Raw genomic sequence first — 21,758 nt, forward strand, 5'->3', positions numbered from 1 at the left:
ACACAGGCAGAAATTAACACATTTAATTATCTTCTAATTAAAAATAAAGAAAAAAATAAACTCAAATGTCACTACCCTCCTCAAAAAAAGAAAGACAACATACAACAAATGTTGGTGAGGGTGTGGAGAGAAGGGACTTCTCCTACACTGTCGATGGGAGTCTAAATTGGTGTAGCCACTTTGGAAAAAAATAAATAAAAGAATCATATCATCCAACAATCCCTCTTCTGAACATATATCCAAAGGAAACAAAATCATTGTTTCAAAAAGATACATGCACCTTAATGTTCATAGCCGCACAATTTACAATAGCCAAGATGTGGAAACAACCTAAGTGTTCATCGATGCATAAGTAGAAAAATAAAATGTGGTATATAAATACAGTGGAATATTATTCTCCATAAAAACAAAGGCATTCCTGCAATTTGCAACAACATTGATAGATAGATCTTGAAGTAAGACAGACAGAGAAAGATAAATACTGTCTACAGAGAGTAGATTGATGGTTGCCTGAGGCTATGGGTTTGAAGAAATGGGAGATGTTTGTTAACGCTACAAACTTCCAGTTATAAGATGAATAAGTTCTGGAGATCTAATGTATAGCACAGTGATATACTTAACAATACTGTATTGTATATTTGAAAGTTACTAAGATAGTAAATCGTTAATACTCTAGCCACACATGCAAACGTGCTAATTATGTGAGGTGATGAATGTGTTAACCAAGCTTATTGTGGTCATCATTTCACAATATATACAGATATGTCAAATATATCTCAATAAAGCTGAAAAAATATTTTTCAAAATTATGATGTTAGCTGTAGATTATAACAATTTTATTTAAGAAGAAAAATAAAAGGTATACAAAAGAAATGTTTCCAAAGAAAGGAAAAAGGAAGAGTAACTAGAAGAATATCCTACTTTGTAAAGGGGCAAACCATTTTTGATAAAACAATTGTTCTTTTAAAAAGTACCCAAAGAAGGTCAGGTCTCCTGTCTACTCACAAGTGAAAAAGAGTGTGGTCTCATCCAGATGAATGGTCTTTGGCTGGATACGTAAATCCACGCTGGCAGTGTCTAGGCTGCGCTGGTGAGTCTTAGAGTTGTAGCAAGATGCTGAGCGGCAGTGGTCTCGAAGCCAGACATAATCAAAGCGCATCACATTGTTAGCATATTGCAGTTCTAGGGAAAAGATCACATTCTTTTATTAGCATTTATGACGTTATTTATTCTATAAAAATAAATAAAATATTTAGGAAAACTAAATGGTTTTTCCAGTGGTCATGTATGGATGTGAGAGTTGGACTGTGAAAAAGGCTGATCGCCGAAGAATTGATGCTTTTGAACTGTGGTGCTGGAGAAGACTCTTGAGAGTCCCTTGGACTGCAAGGAGATCCAACCAGTCCATTCTGAAGGAGAGCAATCCTGGGTGTTCAATGGAAGGACTGATGCTAAAGCTGAAACTCCAATACTTTGGCCACCTCATGCGAAGAGTTGACTCACTGGAAAAGACTCTGATGCTGGGAAGGACTGGGGGCGGGAGGAGAAGGGGACGACAGAGAATGAGATGGCTGGATGGCATCAACAACTCGATGGACATGAGTTTGAGTGAACTCTGGGAGTTGGTGATGGACAGGGAGGTCTGGAGTGCTGTGATTCATGGGGTCGCAGAGTCAGACATGACTGAGCGACTGAACTGAACTGAAAAAATCTGGATTCAGAAAACTCCCTTCAAAAATTCTTCTACCAAAAAATGAGTGAAAGCAATGCGAAGGACACTGGCCCCCTCAGTTCAGTTCAGTCGCTCAGTCGTGTCCGACTCTTTGCGACCCCATGAATCACAGCAAGCCAGGCCTCCCTGTCCATCACCAACTCCCGGAGCTCACTCAAACACATGTCCATCGAGTCGGTGATGCCATCCAGCCATCTCATTCTCTGTCGTCCCCGTCTCCTCCCACCCCCAATCCCTCCCAGCATCAGAGTCTTTTCCAGCGAGTCAACTCGTCGCATGAGGTGGCTAAAGTATTGGAGTTTCAGCTTTGGCATCAGTCCTTCCAATGAACACCCAGGATTGCTCTCCTTTAGAATGGACTGGTTGGATCTCCTTGCAGTCCAAGGGACTCTCAAGAGTCTTCTCCAGCACCACAGTTCAAAAGCTTACTAGATATTAAAATATAGCATGGAACTTCTACGATTAAAATAGTGTGATGTTGGTATAGGAATAGGCAGACCAAACAACAGAAGAGTATTAAAAGTCCAAAAATATATATGAATGCACATAGAAATTTGGTTAGTAAAAACTGGCACATATAACCACTGTCGAAAATATGACGTTTTAATAAATGGTGTTGGGACAACTGATTATCATTTGGAAAACTATAAAATCGAGTCCATACCTCATATTGTCACCAGGCTTCCAAGATAAACTCAAAACAGATCAGAGTTCTAAATTTGGAAAATGAAGTCATTCATGTATATAAAAAGAAAACAGACATGGACAGAGGATATAAAGGAGGTCCTTGTACTATTCTTGCAACTTTCCTGTTAGTTGAACATGTATCAAAAGAAAAAGTTACCAAAAAATATCAAACACTTTCTTATACATCAGATTATTCATTTAGACAGGGTAAATAAAAATGAGTTCAAATTTATAACAGGAATAAAAACTATAAAGTGTCTGTGAATAATTGAAAATGTGGAAGGTAACTATGGAGAAATTCTGAAGGACTTGAAGGAAACTTGAATGGAAAAATATGCTCATAGTTGGGCAGATTCAAAAATGAAGACAGAAATTCTCCCATAAATTAATACACAAAATTCCATGTACTTCCAACCCAAATCCCCATGAAAATTTTCATGTACTGGACAGGCTAATTCCAAGATTCATATTCAGAATTAACAAAGTAAAAATTTTGACGAAGAAAAAGGCTTGGAAGGGAAGTCTTATAGGTATAAAAATATATTATAAGGCTACAGTCATTTAAAAAGTATGATATTCATGCAGAATGGACTAAGAAATCAAGGGAACAGAATAGTCTCAAAATAGACCTAAGTGTATAAGGAAATATGGTATATGTTAAAGGTGGCACTTTGCAATTGTAGTAAAATGATAGATTTTTCAATAATTAGTTTTAGAAAAATGAATATTTGAAAAAATTGATTCTAGATTCACATCAGCTTAAACAGTAATTACTGATAAAGTAAAATATAAAACTATTATATATTGACAAATTTGAAGAAGGAAAAGTATTTTAATATGACACATAAAGCATAAAAGCTAATTTGTGTATGTGAAAATAAAAAACTTCTGTTTCGCAAAGTGTAAAAAGTTAAAATACAACAGGAAAAATATTTTAACATAAAAGGATTAATACCCAGTATATTGAATAAATCCTTATGATCATTAGGATAAAAACTCAGTAGAAAAACAACTGAAGGATATCAATAGGAAAGTCACCAGCGGTAAATAGTAAATGCATGCACTCCTCTAACTTTAGGAGCAATCAGAGAAATGGGTATTAAGATATCATTTTTTATTCATCAGAGTGATAAATTTTTTAAAGTTCGATTAAAACGTGTGTTTTCAAATGATGTGGGGAAATGCAAGCTCTCAAACATTGGTAATATGAATATAAATTGGTGATGACACACTGAATGGCAATCTTGAAGTTTCTACGAAAATAATAAAAAAAATATATATTACTTTCTTGACTCAGAAATTCACCTCAGTACTTACCTTATGGAAACTGTCACATGCAAGGAGGTATGCACAAGGATATTCATAATAGTTTTGTTTATAATAGCAAAATAATTAGAAAATAAGATTGTCTATCAGTGGGGCAGTGAAGAAACAGCTGAATAAACTGTGGTATATCCTTACTGAGAAACTAATCAACAGTTTAAAAATTCAGTATATCTACACTCCTCAAATTGACTTTGTACAATGTTGCAATTCTCTTTTTAAGGACGGGAAACTAAAGCTCAGAGATGTTAAATTAATTTGTAAGATCGTATAATCATTAGGTGTGGAGGCAGGACAAGAATTCAAGTTGTCCAACCCCAAAGTCCTATGCTAGTGTTACTCAAAATGTAGTCTTAGGAATCTGAGGTTGAGACTTCAGGAAAGGCAGGGTAAGGAGCTTGGAAAATCTTTTCCCCCAATAACAATGATAAAACTGGACAAAATTATCAATAACAACCATTTTTGGACCCTGGAAATTGACCAAAGGCCTCCAGCAAATTAAAAAGCACTTAGTCAAGAAAAATGATTGATTCTTGGGTAAGAACAGTGGGGATCTGTGTGCTTCAGCTTGAGGTGCTTTCACCCCTACTTTACCCTCAGCAGCTCCATCAGCAATAGGTGTACCAGGACAGGGAAACCAAGAAAGCCATCTGGCATACTGGTTAGGGCAAGCAATAGACCAGCAGAACAATCAAGAATCTATGAAGGGGATCAAGGGAAGGAGACAGCAATAGTGGGCCTGGGAAAGCCCCCTCACATGTCCAGTGTTCAGCAAGGCTGTATACACAGGCAGGGCTGTGTGCATACTTAGGAGAGACTAGAAAGGGCCTTAGTTATCTACATGTCCCTGGAGTAATGTAAGGCCCACTGCTGGCACAATGGAAACATGTAAAGTGTGGCAGAAACTGAAAGTCGAGACAAACTTATGAAAAGCCTAAACTTTGTGTGCCCCAATCTACATACAGTTGCAATGGCAAAGGGTGGAAACCTTATTGACTAAAAGTTTTTAGTTTAACCTCTGTCCAATTGTTAGCTGGCCATTAAACTGTACCACCCCTTCATGGATCATAGCCTTGTTGAGGTGAAGGGACTTGTCTAACTCAATGAGCTATGCTGTGCAGGGCCACCCAAGATGGACAGGTCATAGTGGAGAATTCTGACAAAATGTGGTCCACTGGAGGAGGACATGGCAAACCACTCCAGTATTCTTTCCTCAAGAACTCCATGGACAATACGATAAGGCAAAAAGATATGACACTGAAAGATGAGCCCCCCAGGTCAGGAGCTGTCCAACAAGCTACTGGGGAAGAGTGCAGGTCAATTACTAATAGCTCCAGAAAGAATGAAGAGGCTGGGCCAAACTGGAAATGATGCTCAGTTGTGGATGTGTCTGGTGGTGAAAGTAAAGTCCGATGATGTAACAATATTGCATAGGAACCAGGAAGGTTAGGTCTATGAATCAAGGTAAATTGAATGTGGTCAAGCAGGAGATGGCAAGCACATCGAAATCTTAGGAATCAATGAACTAAAATGGACAGGAATAGGCAAACTGAACTCAGATGACCATTGTATCTACTACTGTGGGCAAGAATCCCTTAGAAGAAATGGAGTAGCCATCATAGTCAACAAAAGAGTTTGAAATGCAGTACTTGGGTACAATCTCATAAACAACAGAGTGATTTCAGTCTGTTTCCAAAGCAAACCATTCAACATCACAGTGATCCAAGTCTATGCCTCAATCACTAATGCTGAAGAAGCTGAAGTTGACTGGTTCTATGAAGACCTACAACACCTTCTAGAACTAACATCCCCCTAAAATCTTTTTCATCAAAGGGGATTGGAATGTAAAGTTAGGAAGTCAAGGGATACCTGGAATCATGGGCAAGTTGGACCTTAGAGTTCAAAATGAAGCAGTGGAAAGGCTAAGAGAGTTTTGCCAGGAGAATGCACTGCTCATAGCAAACACCCTCTGCCAACAACACAAGAGATCACTCTACACATAGACATATGCACAGATCAATACCAAACTCAGATTGATTATGTTCTTTGCAGTCAAAGATAGAGAAGCTCTATAGAGTCAGTAAAAACAAGACCTGGAGCTGACTGTAGCTCAGATCATGAGATCCTTATTGCAAAACTGAGGCTTAAACTGAAGAAAGTATGGAAAACCACCAGACCATTTAGGTACGACCTTAATCAAACCCTTATGATTATACAATGGAGGTGAGGAATAGATTCAACAGATTAAATCTGATAGAGAGAGTGCCTGAAGAACTATGGACAGAGGTTTGTAACTATGTATAGGAGTCAGTGACCAAAACCATCACAAAGAAAAAGAAATGAAATGAGTCAAAGTGGTTGTCTGAGAAGGCTTTACATATAGCTGAGGAAAAAAGAAAAGCAAAAGGCAAAGGAGAAAGTGAAAAATATACCCAACTGAATTCAGAGTTCCAGAGAACAACAAGGAGAGATAAGAAAGCCTTCTTAGGTGAACAATGCAAAGAAATAGAGGAAAACAATAGAATGGGGAAGACTAGCGATCTCTTCAAGAAAATTAGAGATACCAAGGGAATATTTAACATAAGGATAGCATGACTAAAGGACAGAAAAAGGTAAGAACTTAACAGAAGCAGAAGATATTAAGAAGAGGTGCCAAGAATACACAGAAGAACTATACAAAAAAGGTCTTAATGACCCAGATAACCATGATGGTGTGGTCACTCACCTAGAGCCAGACATCCTGGAATGTGAAGTCAAGTGGGCCTTAGGAAGCAGTACTACAAACAAAGCTAGTGGAGGTGATGGAATTCCAGCTGAGCTCTTGCAAATCCTTAAAGACAATGCTGTTAAAGTGATGCACTCAATATGCCAGTAAATTCAGAACATTCAGCAGTGGCCACAGGACTGGAAAAGGTCAGTTTTCATTTCAATCCCAAAGAAGGGCAATGCCAAAGAATGTTCAAACTACCACATAATTTCACTCATTTCACATGTTAGCTAGGTAATGCTCAAAATTCTTCAAGCTAGGCTTCAGCAGTATGTGAACTGAGAACTTCTAGATGTACAAACTAGGTTTAGAAAAGGCAGAGGAACCAGAGGTCAAATTACCAACATGCATTGGACCATGGAGTAAACAAGGGAGTTCCAGAAAAACATCTACTTCTGCTTCATTGACTATGCTAAAGCCTTTGACTGTATGAATCACAACAAACTGTGGAAAATCCTTAAAGAGATGAGAATACCTGCCTCCTGAGAAACCTGTATGCAGGTCAAGAAGCAACAGCTGGAACCTTACATGAAACAATGGATTGATTCAAAATTGGGAAAGGAGAGTGTCAAGGCTGTATACTGTCACCCTGCTTATTTAACTTATGTACATAGTACATTATGTGAAATGCTGAGCTGGATGAATCACAAGCTGGAATCAAGATTTCTGGGAGAAACATCAACAACCTCAGACATGCAGATGATACCACTTTAATGGCAGAAAGGGAAGAGGAACTAAAGAGACTCTTGATGCGGGTGAAAGAGGAGAGTGAAAAAGCTGGCTTGAAACTCAACATTCAAAAAACTAAAATCATGGCATCCGGTCCCATCACTTCATGGCAAATGAAAGGGGAAAAAGAGGAAGCAGTGATAGATATTATTTTCATGGGCTCCAAAATCACTGTGGACAGTGGCTGCAGCTATGAAATTAAAATACACTTCCTCCATGGAAGAAAGGCTATGACAAACATTCACAGTGAATTAAAAAGCAGAGACATCACTTTGCCTACAAGGGTCCGTATAGTCAGAACTATGGTTTTTCCAGTAGTCATGTACAGATGTGAGAGTTGGACCATAAAGAAGGCTAAGCGCTGAAGAACTGATGCGTTCAAATTGTGGTGTTGGGGAAGACTCTTGAGAGTCCCTCAGATTGCTAGGAAGTCAAACCAGTCAATCCTAAAGGAAATCAACCCTCAATATTGGTCGGAAGGACTGCTGCTGTAGCTGAAGCTCCAATACTTTGACCACCTGATGCAAAGAGCTGACTCTTTGGAAAAGACTCTGATGCTGGGAAAGATTGAAGGCGGGAGGAGAAGGGGCCAACAGAGGATAAGATGATTGGATGGCATCACCGACTCAATGGACATGAGTTTAAACAAACTCTGGGAGATAGTGAAGGACAGGGAAGCCTGGTGTGCTGCAGTCCATGGGGTCACTAAGAGTCTGACATGACACAGCAAGTGAGCAACAAATAAGAAATGATGTAACAACTGCTGATAATTTGAAATGGGGCTATTATTTGGTAGTAATCAGAAGTTGGAATTCTTGACTTAGGATCCATGGAATGATACGTAAAACTGTGTGTGTGAGTATGTGTGTTCAGTTCAGTTCAGTCGCTCAGTCGTGTCCGACTCTTTGCGACCCCATGAATCACAGCACGCCAGGCCTCCCTGTCCATCACCAACTCCCGGAGTTCACTCAAACTCATGTCCATCGAGTCGGTGATGCCATCCAGCCATCTCATTCTCTGTCATCCCCTTCTCCTCCTGCCCCCAATCTCTACCAGCATCAGAGTCTATTCCAGTGAGTCAACTCGTTGCATGAGGTGCCCAAAGTATTGGAGTTTCAGCTTTAGCATCGGTTCTATGGATGGAATCTGTAGCTTGTAACAAAATTTCTATGGGATTCATAAATTAAACTACTGAGAACCATTTCCTTGGAGTGATAAAAGTGGTTCAGTTCCACCTGTAGCCAATAGGATATCTCTGTATCCTTCAAGCTCTTGCACATGCAGTTCCATCTGAATGGAACATTTATCCGTACCTTCTTCCCCATTTTCCCCTTGCCTAATTCATATTTAATATTCATGACTCTGCAAAGATTCTGTAAGCAGTCATTTGTAACTCTTTAGTTTGGGTTAGGTACCTCTCCTCTTTGTTCTTACAGCACTCTATATGTTGTCTAAAAGCATTTATCACATTGCCTTATAATTGTCCATGTTTTTGCTATAAGACAGTACCTTGATGATAGGGAACATGTCCTTTTCATCACTGTGTGCTTGGCACTTATCACAATGACTGGCTTCTGGTACATGCTCATTAAATGCTTGTTGGGTAAATCAATGACCAGTGGTGAAGCTATCCTATTGGTGAGTCCAACATAGGTCGCACATCAGAAATGAGAATGATCCTCTCATCAAAACTACAGATGATCTTCTCCTGCCCTACTAGATATCTGGGTTAAAAGTTTCTGCTCTTGCCATTTTTCTGCTTGAAATTATAGTCTCCTGTAATTAAGTGACCACCCTTTCTTTCAAAATCTAGCTAAAAATTAAATTAATGCAAAGAAGCTTCCTTGACTCTTGACTAACTCTGCATTTTTATTGAAATTAATTATTTGGTAAGTATCAACTTAATTTGCATATGGCATAAGCTGTTTATGCTTGTTATATTTACTCATTTTATATTTAATGGATACTACATCTTACATTAAGGTATGAACTACCATCTCTGGCTCTCTAGTTCTCAGTTCTGTGTAAAGTTGGCACCAAACAAATGTTTATTAATTAGGCCCGGCCAAAATGTCAATACAGAAGAGAAAATTTGGACTCATCTTAACTCATCTCTCTGGCAACCTACATTTAATCAATCATCAAAGTTTGTTGGCTCCACCTTCTAAATCACTCTGAAATACATATGACATCTCCATTTACACCTTTTCCTCCTGCCACATTCAGGCAATCACCATCTCTAACAGTGGGCCTCTATAAAGTGATTTTAAAAATCAGAGTAGTAAAATTAGATTGAACTTTGGAAAACTGGCTCTAGTTTTTGGATCCTTGGGGAAACAAGACAAGGCTGTAGTAATCCTGTAGTTGACTCATTGTTGCTTTGAAACTTATGCATCTCCTGAGTCACCTTTTATTTTTAAATAAATGATGATCAGTTTACTGCCTTCCACTGTCACCCCTGTCATCCCTTCTGTGTCATCATTCTTGGCAAATTCATCATCATTAATTGTAATACCTTCAGAATTTTCATTTCAAACACCCAATATTCTACCTAGTGTTCCTTTTCCAGCTCAATTATTTAGGCACTGTTCACTCTAACAATCCTTCACTTCCACAAAGATCTCCAATCAATTGACAATAAGTTTCTTTTTGTTATCCATCATCTTGTCTCCTTTAATGTCTTTTCTTCCCTCCTTGCAGGGTGCAGCTTCCATGGTCTGTCATTTTCATCAATTCCTTGCAAACACCATTAACTCTCTCCCCCCATCTCCCTCTACCATGCTTCCCTGACAAAACTCGGACCCTGATAAATTCAAGTCAACACCTCCTCTATGCCTGCAGCCAATCAGCTAAACATTGTTAGAGAAAAAAATGTTAAACTGTGTTGGTTCCTTTCATTTCAAAATCACCAAAAATATCAAATGAGTACTCAACACTGCCAAACAGTCTTTGCATAACTTTTTAGTATAATCACTCACTCACTCTCTGAGAACACTATTATACATTGTCTATTCTCTCCTCAAACTGCCAATACAACCTTTCCCTTCCCACTTTCAACTGATGACCTTGCTTTTGAATACGGAAGCAATTAGAAGACAATCTCCACAAATCCATACTCCACATCCAGCCACTTACATATATTTGTACACATATATTCTGCCTTCTTTCTTGTTAGTATGGTTAAAATATCTGTGCACTTAAGGCCAACACTCTCATTTATGAATCAAATTTCCCCCTCCTACTGGATCATTCTCATCAGTGAACATGTTGTAATATCTTCCATCTTAAAATAATATTCCCCTGGTTTCCAGGTTTCCACTACCTTCTCCAATTCCCTCTCTCTTAATAAGCTTGTTTTTAATTTTATAATGGTGTTAGGTTTATAGAAAAGGTGTAAAGACAAATAATTCACATATAACACTTGCCCAGTTTCCCCAATTACTATTATCATACAATAGTATGATACATTTTTGACAATGAATGAATATTGATACATTATTTACTAAATTCCCAAATTTATTTGAATCATTTGTTGTTGTTCAGTCACTCGGTCAAGTTTGACGCTTTGCAATCACATGGAGGGCAGCATGCCATGTTTCCCTGTCCTTCACTGTCTCCTGGAGTTTGCTCAAATTCATGTCCACTGAGTTGGTGATGCCATCCAGCCATCTCATCCTCTGTCATTCCCTTCTCCACCTGCTGTCAATATTTCCCGGCATCAGGGTCTTTTCCAATGAGTCCACTCTTTGCGTCTGGTGACCAAAATAATGGAGCTTCAGCTTCAGCATTAGTCCTTCCAATGAATATTCAGGGTTGATTTCCAGGAGGCTTGATCTCCTTGCTGTCCAAGGGATTCTCAAGAGTCTTCTCTAGCAGCACAGTTCAACAGCATCAATTCTTCCATGCTCAGCCTTCTTTATGGTCCAACTCTCACATCCATATAAGACTACTGGAAAAATCATAGCTTTGACTAGATGGACCTTTGTTGGCAAAGTGATGTCTCTGCTTTTTAATTTGCTGTGAAGTTTTGTCATAGCTTTTCTTCCAAGGAGCAAGCATCTCTTAATTTCATGGCTGCAGTCAATGTCCACAGTGATTTTGGAGTCCAAGAAAATACAGTTTGTCACTGTTTCCATTTTGTCCCCTTCTATTTGCCATGAATGATGGGACTGGATGCCATGATCTTCATTTTTTGAATGTTGAGTTTTAAGCCAGCTTTTTCACGCTCCTCTTTCATCAAGAGTCTCTTTAGATCCTCCTCCCTTTCTACCACTATAGTGTTATCATCTGCGTATCTGAGGTTATTGATATTTCTCCCTGCAATCTTGATTCCAGCTTGTGCTTCATCCAGCCCAGCGTTTCACATGATGTACTCCGCATATAAGTTAAATAAGCAGGGTGACAATATACAACCTTGATGTACTGCTTTCCTAATATTTTAATCTTATTAGTTTTCCCCTAATGTCATTCTTCTGTTGCAGTGTCCCATCCAGGGCCCAGGTTACATTTAGTCATGTCTCCTTAGGCTACTCTGGACTGTAACTTTCCTTGGTTGTGATGATCTTGAGAGTTTTGAGAGGTACTAGTCAGGCATTTTGTTAGAATGTCCTACAATTTGGGTTTATCTAATACTTTTATTGTGTTTAAATTGGGGTTTTAAGTTTTGGGGGAGATAGCTACAGAAGTGAGAATCCTATCACTGGTATACACTATCAAAGGTAGTGTTTGCTAGGTTTCTCTTCTTAAGAGTTACTCTCCCCCACTCCTTCTACACTCTATTCTTTGGCAGCAAATCACTAAGTACAGCCTGCCTTCCAGGACAGAGGAGTTAAGAGCCACCTCCACTGTTGGGGGAGGAGGAACATCTATATAAGTTATTTGAAATTATTTTGTATGGGAGATTTCTATCTACTCTCCCCATTATTCAGTCATTTATTTATATCAGCATGGATTCATGGATATTTATATTTTGTGTTATAATCCAATAGTACATCATTTATTTTCTTACTCAAGCTGTTCCAGGTTTGGCCATTAGAAGTTCTTTCAGTTAGCTCCTGTGTTCCTTGAACACTGCCTCATCATTTTTCTTGAGCTTTCTTAATTTCTGAAACTACAAGATGCTCCAGGCTCATCTTGTATCTTCCCTGGCCCAGCCCTGCAATCATCCAATCTCCAAAGGGCTTTGGTTCCTTTCACTAGAGAATGGTATTAGAAACCAAGATCTGGGTGTGCTCATTGCTACTGGGGTGTCATTATTCCCAGGACCTCTTAGTGGATAGAGCTAGAAAATATAATAATCTATGTGTAAAAACATATCTATACAGTTGACCCTTTAACAACACAGCTTTGAACTGTACAAGTCCACTGACACACAGAATTTTTCTCAATAGTACATACTACTTATTATACAATCTGTGGTTGGTTCGAGAATGCAGAAATGTGGATAGAGGGGAACCACATATACAGAGGGCAATGTACAATTTATATGCACATTTTTAACTGCACGGAGGATTGGTACACATAGCTCCTGCATTGTTCAAGGGCCAATTGGAATTATTTCTGTATCTTCATATCTCTCTATATGAGGCTAAACATGAGTTTATACTGATGTCTCTAAGTATAATGCAATACCACATTGATTCATTCTAGCAATCCCTCTATACTTATCTGTAACTGATTTGTTTTCTGTCCCTATAGTTTTGCCTTTAATAGATTTTATGTCATTCCTTTTTATTCCATTGCATGGATGTACTGTTGGAGAAGGCAATGGCAAGCCACTCCAGTACTCTTGCCTGGAAAATCCCATGGATGGAAGAGCCTGGTAGGCTGCAGTCCATGGGGTCGCTAAGGGTCGGACACGACTGAGCGACTTCGCTTTCACTTTTCACTTTCCACTTTCACACATTGGAGAAGGAAATGGCAACCCACTCCAGTGTTCTTGCCTGGAGAATCCCAGGGACAGGGGAGCCTGGTGGGCTTCCATCTATGGGGTCACACAGAGTCGGACACGACTGAAGTGACTTAGCAGCAGCAGCAGCAGCATGGATGTACTATAATTTACTAATTGACCTGTTGAAGGGTATTTTCATAGCTTCCGGCTTTTGACAACTATGAATAATGTGGTTATTCACATGTGGGTTTTTGCTGTGGCCATATGTTTACAAATCAATTGGGTAAATACCTAGAAAAGCAACTGCTGGCAAGTCCACGTTTATAAGAAACTACCAAATTTTATTCGAGTGGCTGTACCATTTTTGCATTATCACCAACAATGAACAGGAGTTCCTATTGTTCTGCATTCTTGTCAGCATTTAGTATCACCAGTTTTCTTGGATTTTAGTAACTGAAGAATTGCTGCTTTAGAACTGTGCTGCTAGAGAAGACTCTTGAGAGTCCCTTGGACTGCAAGGAGATCCTTGAAAAACGTGGCTTTGAATGATTTGGGTCCACTTATATAAATTTTTTCAATAGTAAATACTACAGTACTACATGATTTGCAGTTGGTTTGATCTGTGGATGTATAACCACATATACGAATGAACTGAATATATAAAGAGGACCAACTATAAATTACAATCAGATTTCTGACTGCTCAAAACGTTGGTACCCCTAACCCCTGCGTTGTTTAAGGGGTTCAACCATACTATGGCAATTTAAGCCTTTTGACTTAATTTTTTTCCAGAAGTGCATTGTCTATTCTGATATCTTTGTCTTTCCACATACATTTTAGAATCAGTTTGTTAATATGTACAAAAAAATGTCTGCTGGGATTTTGAGTGGGATTGCATTGAACATGTAGAACATACTGAGAATTCACATCTTAACAATATTGAGTCTTCTAATCTATGGTTATGGAATGTGTTTTCAGTTTTTTATGTCCTTTCATTTTTTAATCAGTGTTTTGTAGCTTTTTTGCACAGATTCTGTGTGTGTATTTATTGCCATACATCTGCCTCCAACTACTGCTTTAGTAGCTTACCACAGATTTTGATAAGTTGTATATTCATTTTCACTTAGACTGAGATATATTTAACTTTCCTTGAGACTTCTTATACATTTAAAGGTAACGTATAACTTAAGTTACAAATATTTGTGACTTTTCTAACTTTCTGTTATTAATTTCTAGTTGTTTTTTTTTTTCCATTATGGTCTCTATATGTTTTTTAGAGTCCTTTAAATTTTGAGCTTTGTTTTATGGCCCAAAATGTGGTCTACCTTTATGAATGCTTCATTTACACTTCAGAACAATGTGTACTTTACTGTTGTTGGATGGATTGTTCTATAAATGCCAACTGGATCAAGTTGGTTCATGGTACCTAGTTAATATATCAGTTACTGTGTGTGTGTATGTGTGTTAGTTGCTCAGTTGAGTCTGACTCTTCATGACTCCAGGGATTGTAGCTCACTAGGCTCCTCTGTCCATGGAATTCTCCAGGCAAGAATACTGTAGTGGGCTGCCATTCCCTTCTCCAGAGGAGCTTTCCAACCCAGGGATCAAACTGCACTGCAGGCAGATTCTTTACTGTCTGAGCCACCTGGGAAGCCCATCAGTTACTGAGAGAGGTATTAAAAACTCCAAATGCAATTGTGGATTTATTTCTACTTTTATCTCTCTTCAAGAATTTTCCATAGTTTGTTGTGATCCACACAAAGGCTTTGGTGTAGCCAATGAAGCAGAAGTAGATGTTCTTCTGCAACTCTCTTGCTTTTTCTATGATCCAGTGAATGTTGGCAATTTGATCTCTGGTTCCTCTGTCTTTTCTAAATCCAGCTTGAACATCTGAACGTTCTCGGTTCATGCACTGTTGAAGCCTCGCTTTGACAATTTTGAGCATTACTTTGCTAATGTGTGAGATGAGTGCAATTGTGAGGTAGTTTGAACATTCTTTGGCATTGCCCTTCTTTGGGATTGGAATGAAAGCTGACCTTTTCCAATCCTGTGGCCACTGCTGAGTTTTCCAAATTTGCTAGCATATTGAGTGTAGTATTTTGACAGCATCGTCTTTTAGGATTGAAATAGCTCAGCTGGAATTCCATTACCTCAACTAGCTTTGTTCATAGTGATGCTTCTTAAGGCCCACTTGATTTCTGACTCCAGGATGTCTGGCTCTAGCCTTTGATTATGTGGATCACAACAAACTGTGGAAAATTCTGAAAGAGATGGGAATACCAGACCACCTTACCTGCCTCCTGTGAAATCTTGCATGCAGGTCAAGAAGCAACAGTTAGAACAGGAAATGGAACAATGGACTGGTTCCAAATTGGGAAAGCAGTACATCAAGGCTATATATTGTCACCCTGCTTACTTAACTTACATGCAGAGTACATCATGAAAAAGGCCAGGCTGGATGAAGCACAAGCTAGAATCAAGATTTCAGGGGAAAATATCAATAATCTCAGATATGCAGATGACACCACCCTTATGGCAGAAAACAAAGAGGAACTAAAGAGCCTCTTGCTGAAAGTGAAAGAGGAGTGCAAAAGCTTAAAACCCAACATTCAAAAAGCAAAAGATCATGTCATCCGGTCCCATCATTTCATGGCAAATAGACGGGAAAACAATGGAAACAGTGAAAGACTTTCTTGTCTTGGGCTCCAAAATCACTGTGGATGGTCACTGCAGCCACGAAATTTAAAGACACTTGCTCTTTGGAAGAAAAGTTATGACCAAACTAGACAGCATATTAAACAGAGATATTACTTTGCTGACAAAGGTCTGTCTAGTTAAAGCTATGGTTTTTCCAGTAGCCGTGTATGGATGTGAGAGTTGGACTATAAAGAAAGCTGAGCACCAAAGAATTGATGCTTTTGAACTGTGGTGTTGGAGAAGACTCTTGAGAGTCCCTTGGACTGCAAGATCAAACCAGTCAATCCTCAAGGAAATCAACCCTGAATATTCATTGGATGGACTGATACTGAAGCTGAAGCTCCAATACTTTGGCCACCTGATGGGAAGAGCTGACTCATTGGCTAAGACCCTGATGCTGGGAAAGACTGAAGGCGGAACGAGAAGACAATTACAGAGGACAAGATGTTTGGATGGCATCATCGACTCAAAGGACATGAATTGGAGCAAGCTCCAGGATATGGTAATGGTGAAGGACAGGGAAACCTGGTGTGCTGTAGTTCATGGGGGGGTAGGTGTTGCAAAGACTCGGACATGATTGAGCAACTGAACAACAACAACAACTTAAGTTAAAGAAAAACATTTAAGAAGACTATATTTTTTTAGAGTAGTTTTAGGTTCACAGCAAAACTGAGACAAAGGTTCAGAGAGATACAAATATCCTCTGTCCCCACCTCATCCCTTAACTTTTATCCACATTTAAAGCGTGTTTCTTGTAGACAACATATAGGTGAATATTTTTTGATTCATTTTGACAATGTTTGTATTTTGACTGGTGTGATCAGACAATTTATATTTGAAGAGATTACCAATGTAGTTGACTTTAAATCTGCCTTCTTGCTGTTTTCTATAGTTGTATTTATTCCTTACTTCCTTTCTTTTTTCTTCTTTCTCTGCCTTTCTGATTTTCACTGTATATTTGTGATTCCATTCTATCTCATTTCTTGATTTATTATTCACACTATTTTAAAAAACATTTTAAAATTATTTTTCCAAATGTTTACAATGTACATTTTAAATAATCTAAGCCCACCTTTAGATAAATCTAAAGTGTCACTCAAAGTTGTATAGTATTTTGCATACCACTAGTACTCTTGCCTGGAAAATCCCATGGATGGAGGAGCCTGGTAGGCTGCAGTCCATGGGGTCGCTAAGGGTCGGACACGACTGAGCGACTTCACTTTCACTTTTCACTTTCACACATTGGAGAAGTAAATGGCAACCCACTCCAGTGTTCTTGCCTGGAGAATCCCAGGGACGCGGGAGCCTGGTGGGCTTCCATCTATGGGGTCACACAGAGTTGGACACGACTGAAGTGATTTAGCAGCAGCAGCAGCAGCTACGAAAAAGAGTTCTGATTCCTTGTCATCCTAGTTAGAACTTGGTATTATAAATAGAATATTCTTAATTTCCCCCTCCTATCCTGTCATATTATTGTCCCTTATTTCACTTTTATATGTGCTATGAACACCAAACACATTGCTATTACCATTTAAATAATTAAAATTTCATGTAATTCAGAAGGAGAAAAGTTTGTTTTTTATCTTCATTCCTTTCTAACACTCTTTATTTTTATGTAGATCCAAGTTTGTTGCTAAAGCTGAAACTGCAATACTTTGGCCACCTCATGCGACGAGTTGACTCACTGGAAAAGACTCTGATGCTGGGAAAGGTTGGGGGCGGGAGGAGAAGGGGACGACCAAGGATGAGATGGCTGGATGGCATCACCGACTCTGTGGACATGAGTTTGAGTGAACTCCGGGAGTTGGTGATGGACAGGGAGGCCTGGCGTGCTGTGATTCATGGGGTCGCGGAGAGTCGGACAAGACTGAGCGACTGAACTGAACTGAAAGTTTGTTACCTATATAATTTTTCTTCTGCCCGAAGAAATTCTTTTACAATATTTTGAGAAGTTAGATGAGAAAGTCTATTTCTCTATCACTTTTGAAGGATTGCTGGATATAGAATCATAGGTGGCAGTTTTTTTCTCCCTTTAATGTCTTAAAATTGTCATTCCATTGTATTCCTGCTTGTATAGTTTCTCATGAGAACTTTACGTAATTCTTATCTGTCTTTCTCTGTAGGTAAATTGTTTTTCTCTCCTCTGACTTCCTTCAAGATTTGCTCTTTGTTTTTGCTCTTTTGCCTAAGTGTGCCTAAGTTGTGTTTGTGTATGCATGGTTTTTTAAAATGTATCCTAAACTTCTCTAAGCTTCTTGGATATGTGGTTTGGTGTTTGTCATGCATTTTGGAAAGCTTTCAGAAATTATTTTGTCAAATATTTCTTCTGCTTAGTTCTTTCTTTCTTCTTTTAGTATTCCATTCATGTATATTTTATAACTTTTGATACCATTCCACATTTCCTGAATACTGTTATGCTTTTTTTGTTTGTTTGTTTGTTTGTTTCCACTCTCATTTTCTCTGTGCATTTCAGTGTAGGTAATTTCTATTGACCTATTTTTAAATTCACTGATTCTATTCTTGGGTGTGTCTGATAAGCCACACAAAGTCATTCTTCATTCCTGTTACTATGCTTTTGATTTCCCTTTGATTCTTTCTTGTATTTTTCTATGACTCTGCTGACACTATCCATCTGGTCTTCCATTTTGTCTACCTCTTCCATTTATAATCCTTAAAATATTAACCACAGTTATTTTAAATTTCTGGACTGAAAATTTCAATACATATGTCACACGTGAGTCTAGTTCTGATGGTGCTTTTTCTCTTCAACTTGTGTTATTTCTTGCCTTTTAGCATGTATGTTTGTAATTGTGTGCTTGTTGTTGACAGCCAGACATATTGTATAGAGCAATAGATACAGAAGTAAATAGTACTTTATGGTGACTATTTATATCAATCTGTCCAAGAGCTGCACTGTGTCTGATGTTTGCTCTGTCTATGGGTACCAGAGGCTTTAAATCCCTTTAGTGATCTTGTTTTTACCTCACCTCTTGGCCTTGCCCCTTTTCTTGGTGCTTCACCTCAGAGACAGTCTTTGTAGCTGTCATCCACTGCTATTTTAACAAAGACTTATTAGCTTGCTGGAGTCGGGAGAGGAAAGGGAATTCTCTGATCTTGGGATTAAGTCTAAGTCTTTGGAGTGCATCATGGGTCTGTCTTGGGAGTATGGTCCTCACAGTTGTTTTTGGCCCTTTCCAGGGTATTGTGAGTTGAACTGTATTCCCCCAAAAGATATGTTGAAGTTCTCACTTCTAATACCTGTGAATGAGACCTCATTTGGAAATAGTATCTTTGAAGACAATCAAGACAGGATGAGGTCATACTGAATTGGCGTGGGCCCTCAATCCACCGAAGGTGCCCTTATAAAGAGAGAGAAATTGGAACGCACAGAAGAGACCAAGTAAAGAAGGTTATGTAATGATGGAGGCAAAGAATGAAGTTATGTTGCCACAAGCCAAAGAACATCAAGGAGAGGGAAGGAAGAATTCTCTCCTAGAGGCTTCAGAGAGGACATGGCCCTGCCAACAACTTCATTTCAGATTTTCTACCTCTAGAACTGTGAAAGAAAAAATTTCTGCTGTTCTCAGCTGACTAGTTTATGATAAATTAATCATAGCAGTGCCAGGAAACTAAAACATAGGAGTAAAGCTTTCGGCCTCTCTGCCACTTAATACCTTCCCTGGTTGTAGAATTTCCAGTCTATGTCTTTGAAATTCTCTCCCCTGTATAGTATACTCAAGCTCAGTCGCTCAATTGTGTCCATCTCTCTGTGACACCTGCCAGGTTCCTCTGTCCATGGGATTTCTCAGGCAAGAATCCTGGAGTGGGTTTCCATTTCCTCCTTTAAGGCATCTTCTCAACCCAGGGATCGAACCCATGTCTCCTGCATTGTCAGGCGGATTCTTTACCACTGAGCCACCAGGGTAGCTCCCTCCCCTGTATTCTGAGGCTTTGATTTTTTTCTTTCCTTTTCCCTTAAATGACCCGGGGAGACAAAGTGGGGAGGACCATGGCAGACCTCCCTTCCCTAGCTTGAATGAGATTTTACTATTACCCCATACTATTTCTGTCCTTCTTGCAAACTGTAAAGGAATCCTGGAAATACATGGTTAGAAGTTGTCACAACTCCACAGAAAGTATTTTCAGTCCACATGAAAACTGTCATTGCACAATGATGTAAATATACTGAATATACTGTAAATATACTGAAGTTTACACTTAAAATGGTTAAGATGATACATTTTATGTTACTTTTTTATCACAAGTAAAAATAAAGTATCTGTCTCTACATGTCTTACCAAAATGATCTTCATGTTGCTGCCAAACACAATTCAGAGACTTGGAGGCTGTATGGTGCCAATAGATGGCTAGTGGAAATAAGCTTTTGAAGTTGGACTGTTGAAGGGCCCAACATGTGACCCGTCCCCTCAGCAGGTCCTGGAGCCTGCTTTGTAGGTGGGACAACCTGTGACACCACATCCTAGAAAATTCAACAACAAGAGTGTTAGTAACAATATAAAACAATGTTTATAAGGCTGTAGGAATAACATTATATTATGTAAAATATAATTGATTTTCTTTATTTTAATTGGAGGCTAATTACTTTATATTATTGTATTGGTATTGCCATACAATGACATGAGTCTGCCCCAGGTGTACATGTGTTCCCCATCCTGAACCCCCCTCCCATCTTCCTCCCCATCCCATCCCTCTGGTTCATCCCAGTACACCAGCCCCGAGCATCCTGTATCATGCATCGAACCTGGACTGGTGATTCGTTTCACATATGATAATATACATGTTTCAATGCCATTCTCCCAAATCATCCCACCCTCGCCCTCTCCCACAGAGTCCAAAAGACTGTTCTATACATCCGTGTCTCTTTTGCTGTCTCGTATACAGGTTTCTCAAGCACAGAGCATTAAAGGAGAAAATCTGAAAAGCTAATCATAAGCGGTCGGTAACCATTACTTCTATTTTCTTACCAGCCACTCGTATTATGCACTGTAATCTTGCTTCCATCCCAATATCTAACTGAAGTGGTTCTTCAGAAAATCACTAATTTTAATCTTCCAATCACATATAAGGGTTGCCTTTTAGATCTTGTCCTTCTGGGACTCATCACTGTGACACAATTGATCATCCTCATCTTGACGCCTTGAAACTTTCTTTTCCACTGATTATGTGTAATTGTGGGAGTTTCTTAAACTCTCGGTGACTCTCTTTCCTGTTCTATAAAATGAGTATAACAATAATACTTATATTATGGGTTCAGTGTACTTAGAACTGTGTTGTCACACAGTAAGACCTATATATGTCAGCTACTATCATCCTCATCATTATTGTTATTAGGGATAAACTATATCTATTGGCAAAAATACCTTTCTCGGAGTTGATGACACCCTGAGTGTGATGCTTTCATAAATATTAATAAAATAACACCACTTGCATATGATCTTAAAAGGAATTCATTCATCCTGTGGGAAAAAAAGGAGAAGGTCATGCCACCGCAGAGAAGCTATATGGAGCTTGGTGTGAACCTTCTCAATAACTCCTTGCAAAAATGCTTGCTTTGAGTGGATGTGTACATGTTACTATGTGGTATAAGTTGATAAAGAAACTGAATTTCATGCTGATGGGGGATGAAATCAATCACATATACCAAGTTCATGGCTAGAGACATAAGATAATTTGCTGATGACTGAGGGAGGTTTCTGAAATAGGTTAGGGTCTTCACCCCTGGAGGAGGGCATGGCAACCCACACCAGTATTCTTGCCTGGAAAATCCCATGGACAGAGGAGCCTGGCAGGCTGCAGTCCATGGGGGTCACAAAGAGTTAGACATGACTGAGCGACTAAAGCACAGGGTGTTCAGGGAAAAGTCCAATTTAATTATCATGTTAGGTAATGCCTCCAATTACCTGATCCTAAGC

At 38.9% G+C, this 21,758-nt stretch overlaps 1 protein-coding gene across 2 annotated transcripts in view; it reads right to left on the reverse strand.

Moving 5' to 3' along the window:
- Positions 1-21,758, reverse strand: part of TMLHE (trimethyllysine hydroxylase, epsilon) — an 88,788-nt gene that overhangs the window by 56,059 nt on the left and 10,971 nt on the right. For both annotated transcript variants that reach the window (XM_055438310.2, XM_055438309.2), the window contains exons 2-3: positions 20,124-20,305; positions 1,006-1,182 (exon numbers count right to left, since the gene is read on the reverse strand). In XM_055438310.2, coding sequence (XP_055294285.1) covers positions 1,006-1,182; positions 20,124-20,304 — 358 coding nt within the window. In that variant the 5' untranslated portion in view covers position 20,305. The remainder of the gene's footprint in view (positions 1-1,005; positions 1,183-20,123; positions 20,306-21,758) is intronic.

This window comes from Moschus berezovskii, chromosome X, assembly GCF_049115385.1.
Source record: "Moschus berezovskii isolate FMDL1 chromosome X, NW_MosBer_1.0, whole genome shotgun sequence".
Classification (NCBI taxonomy): Eukaryota; Metazoa; Chordata; class Mammalia; order Artiodactyla; family Moschidae; genus Moschus; species Moschus berezovskii.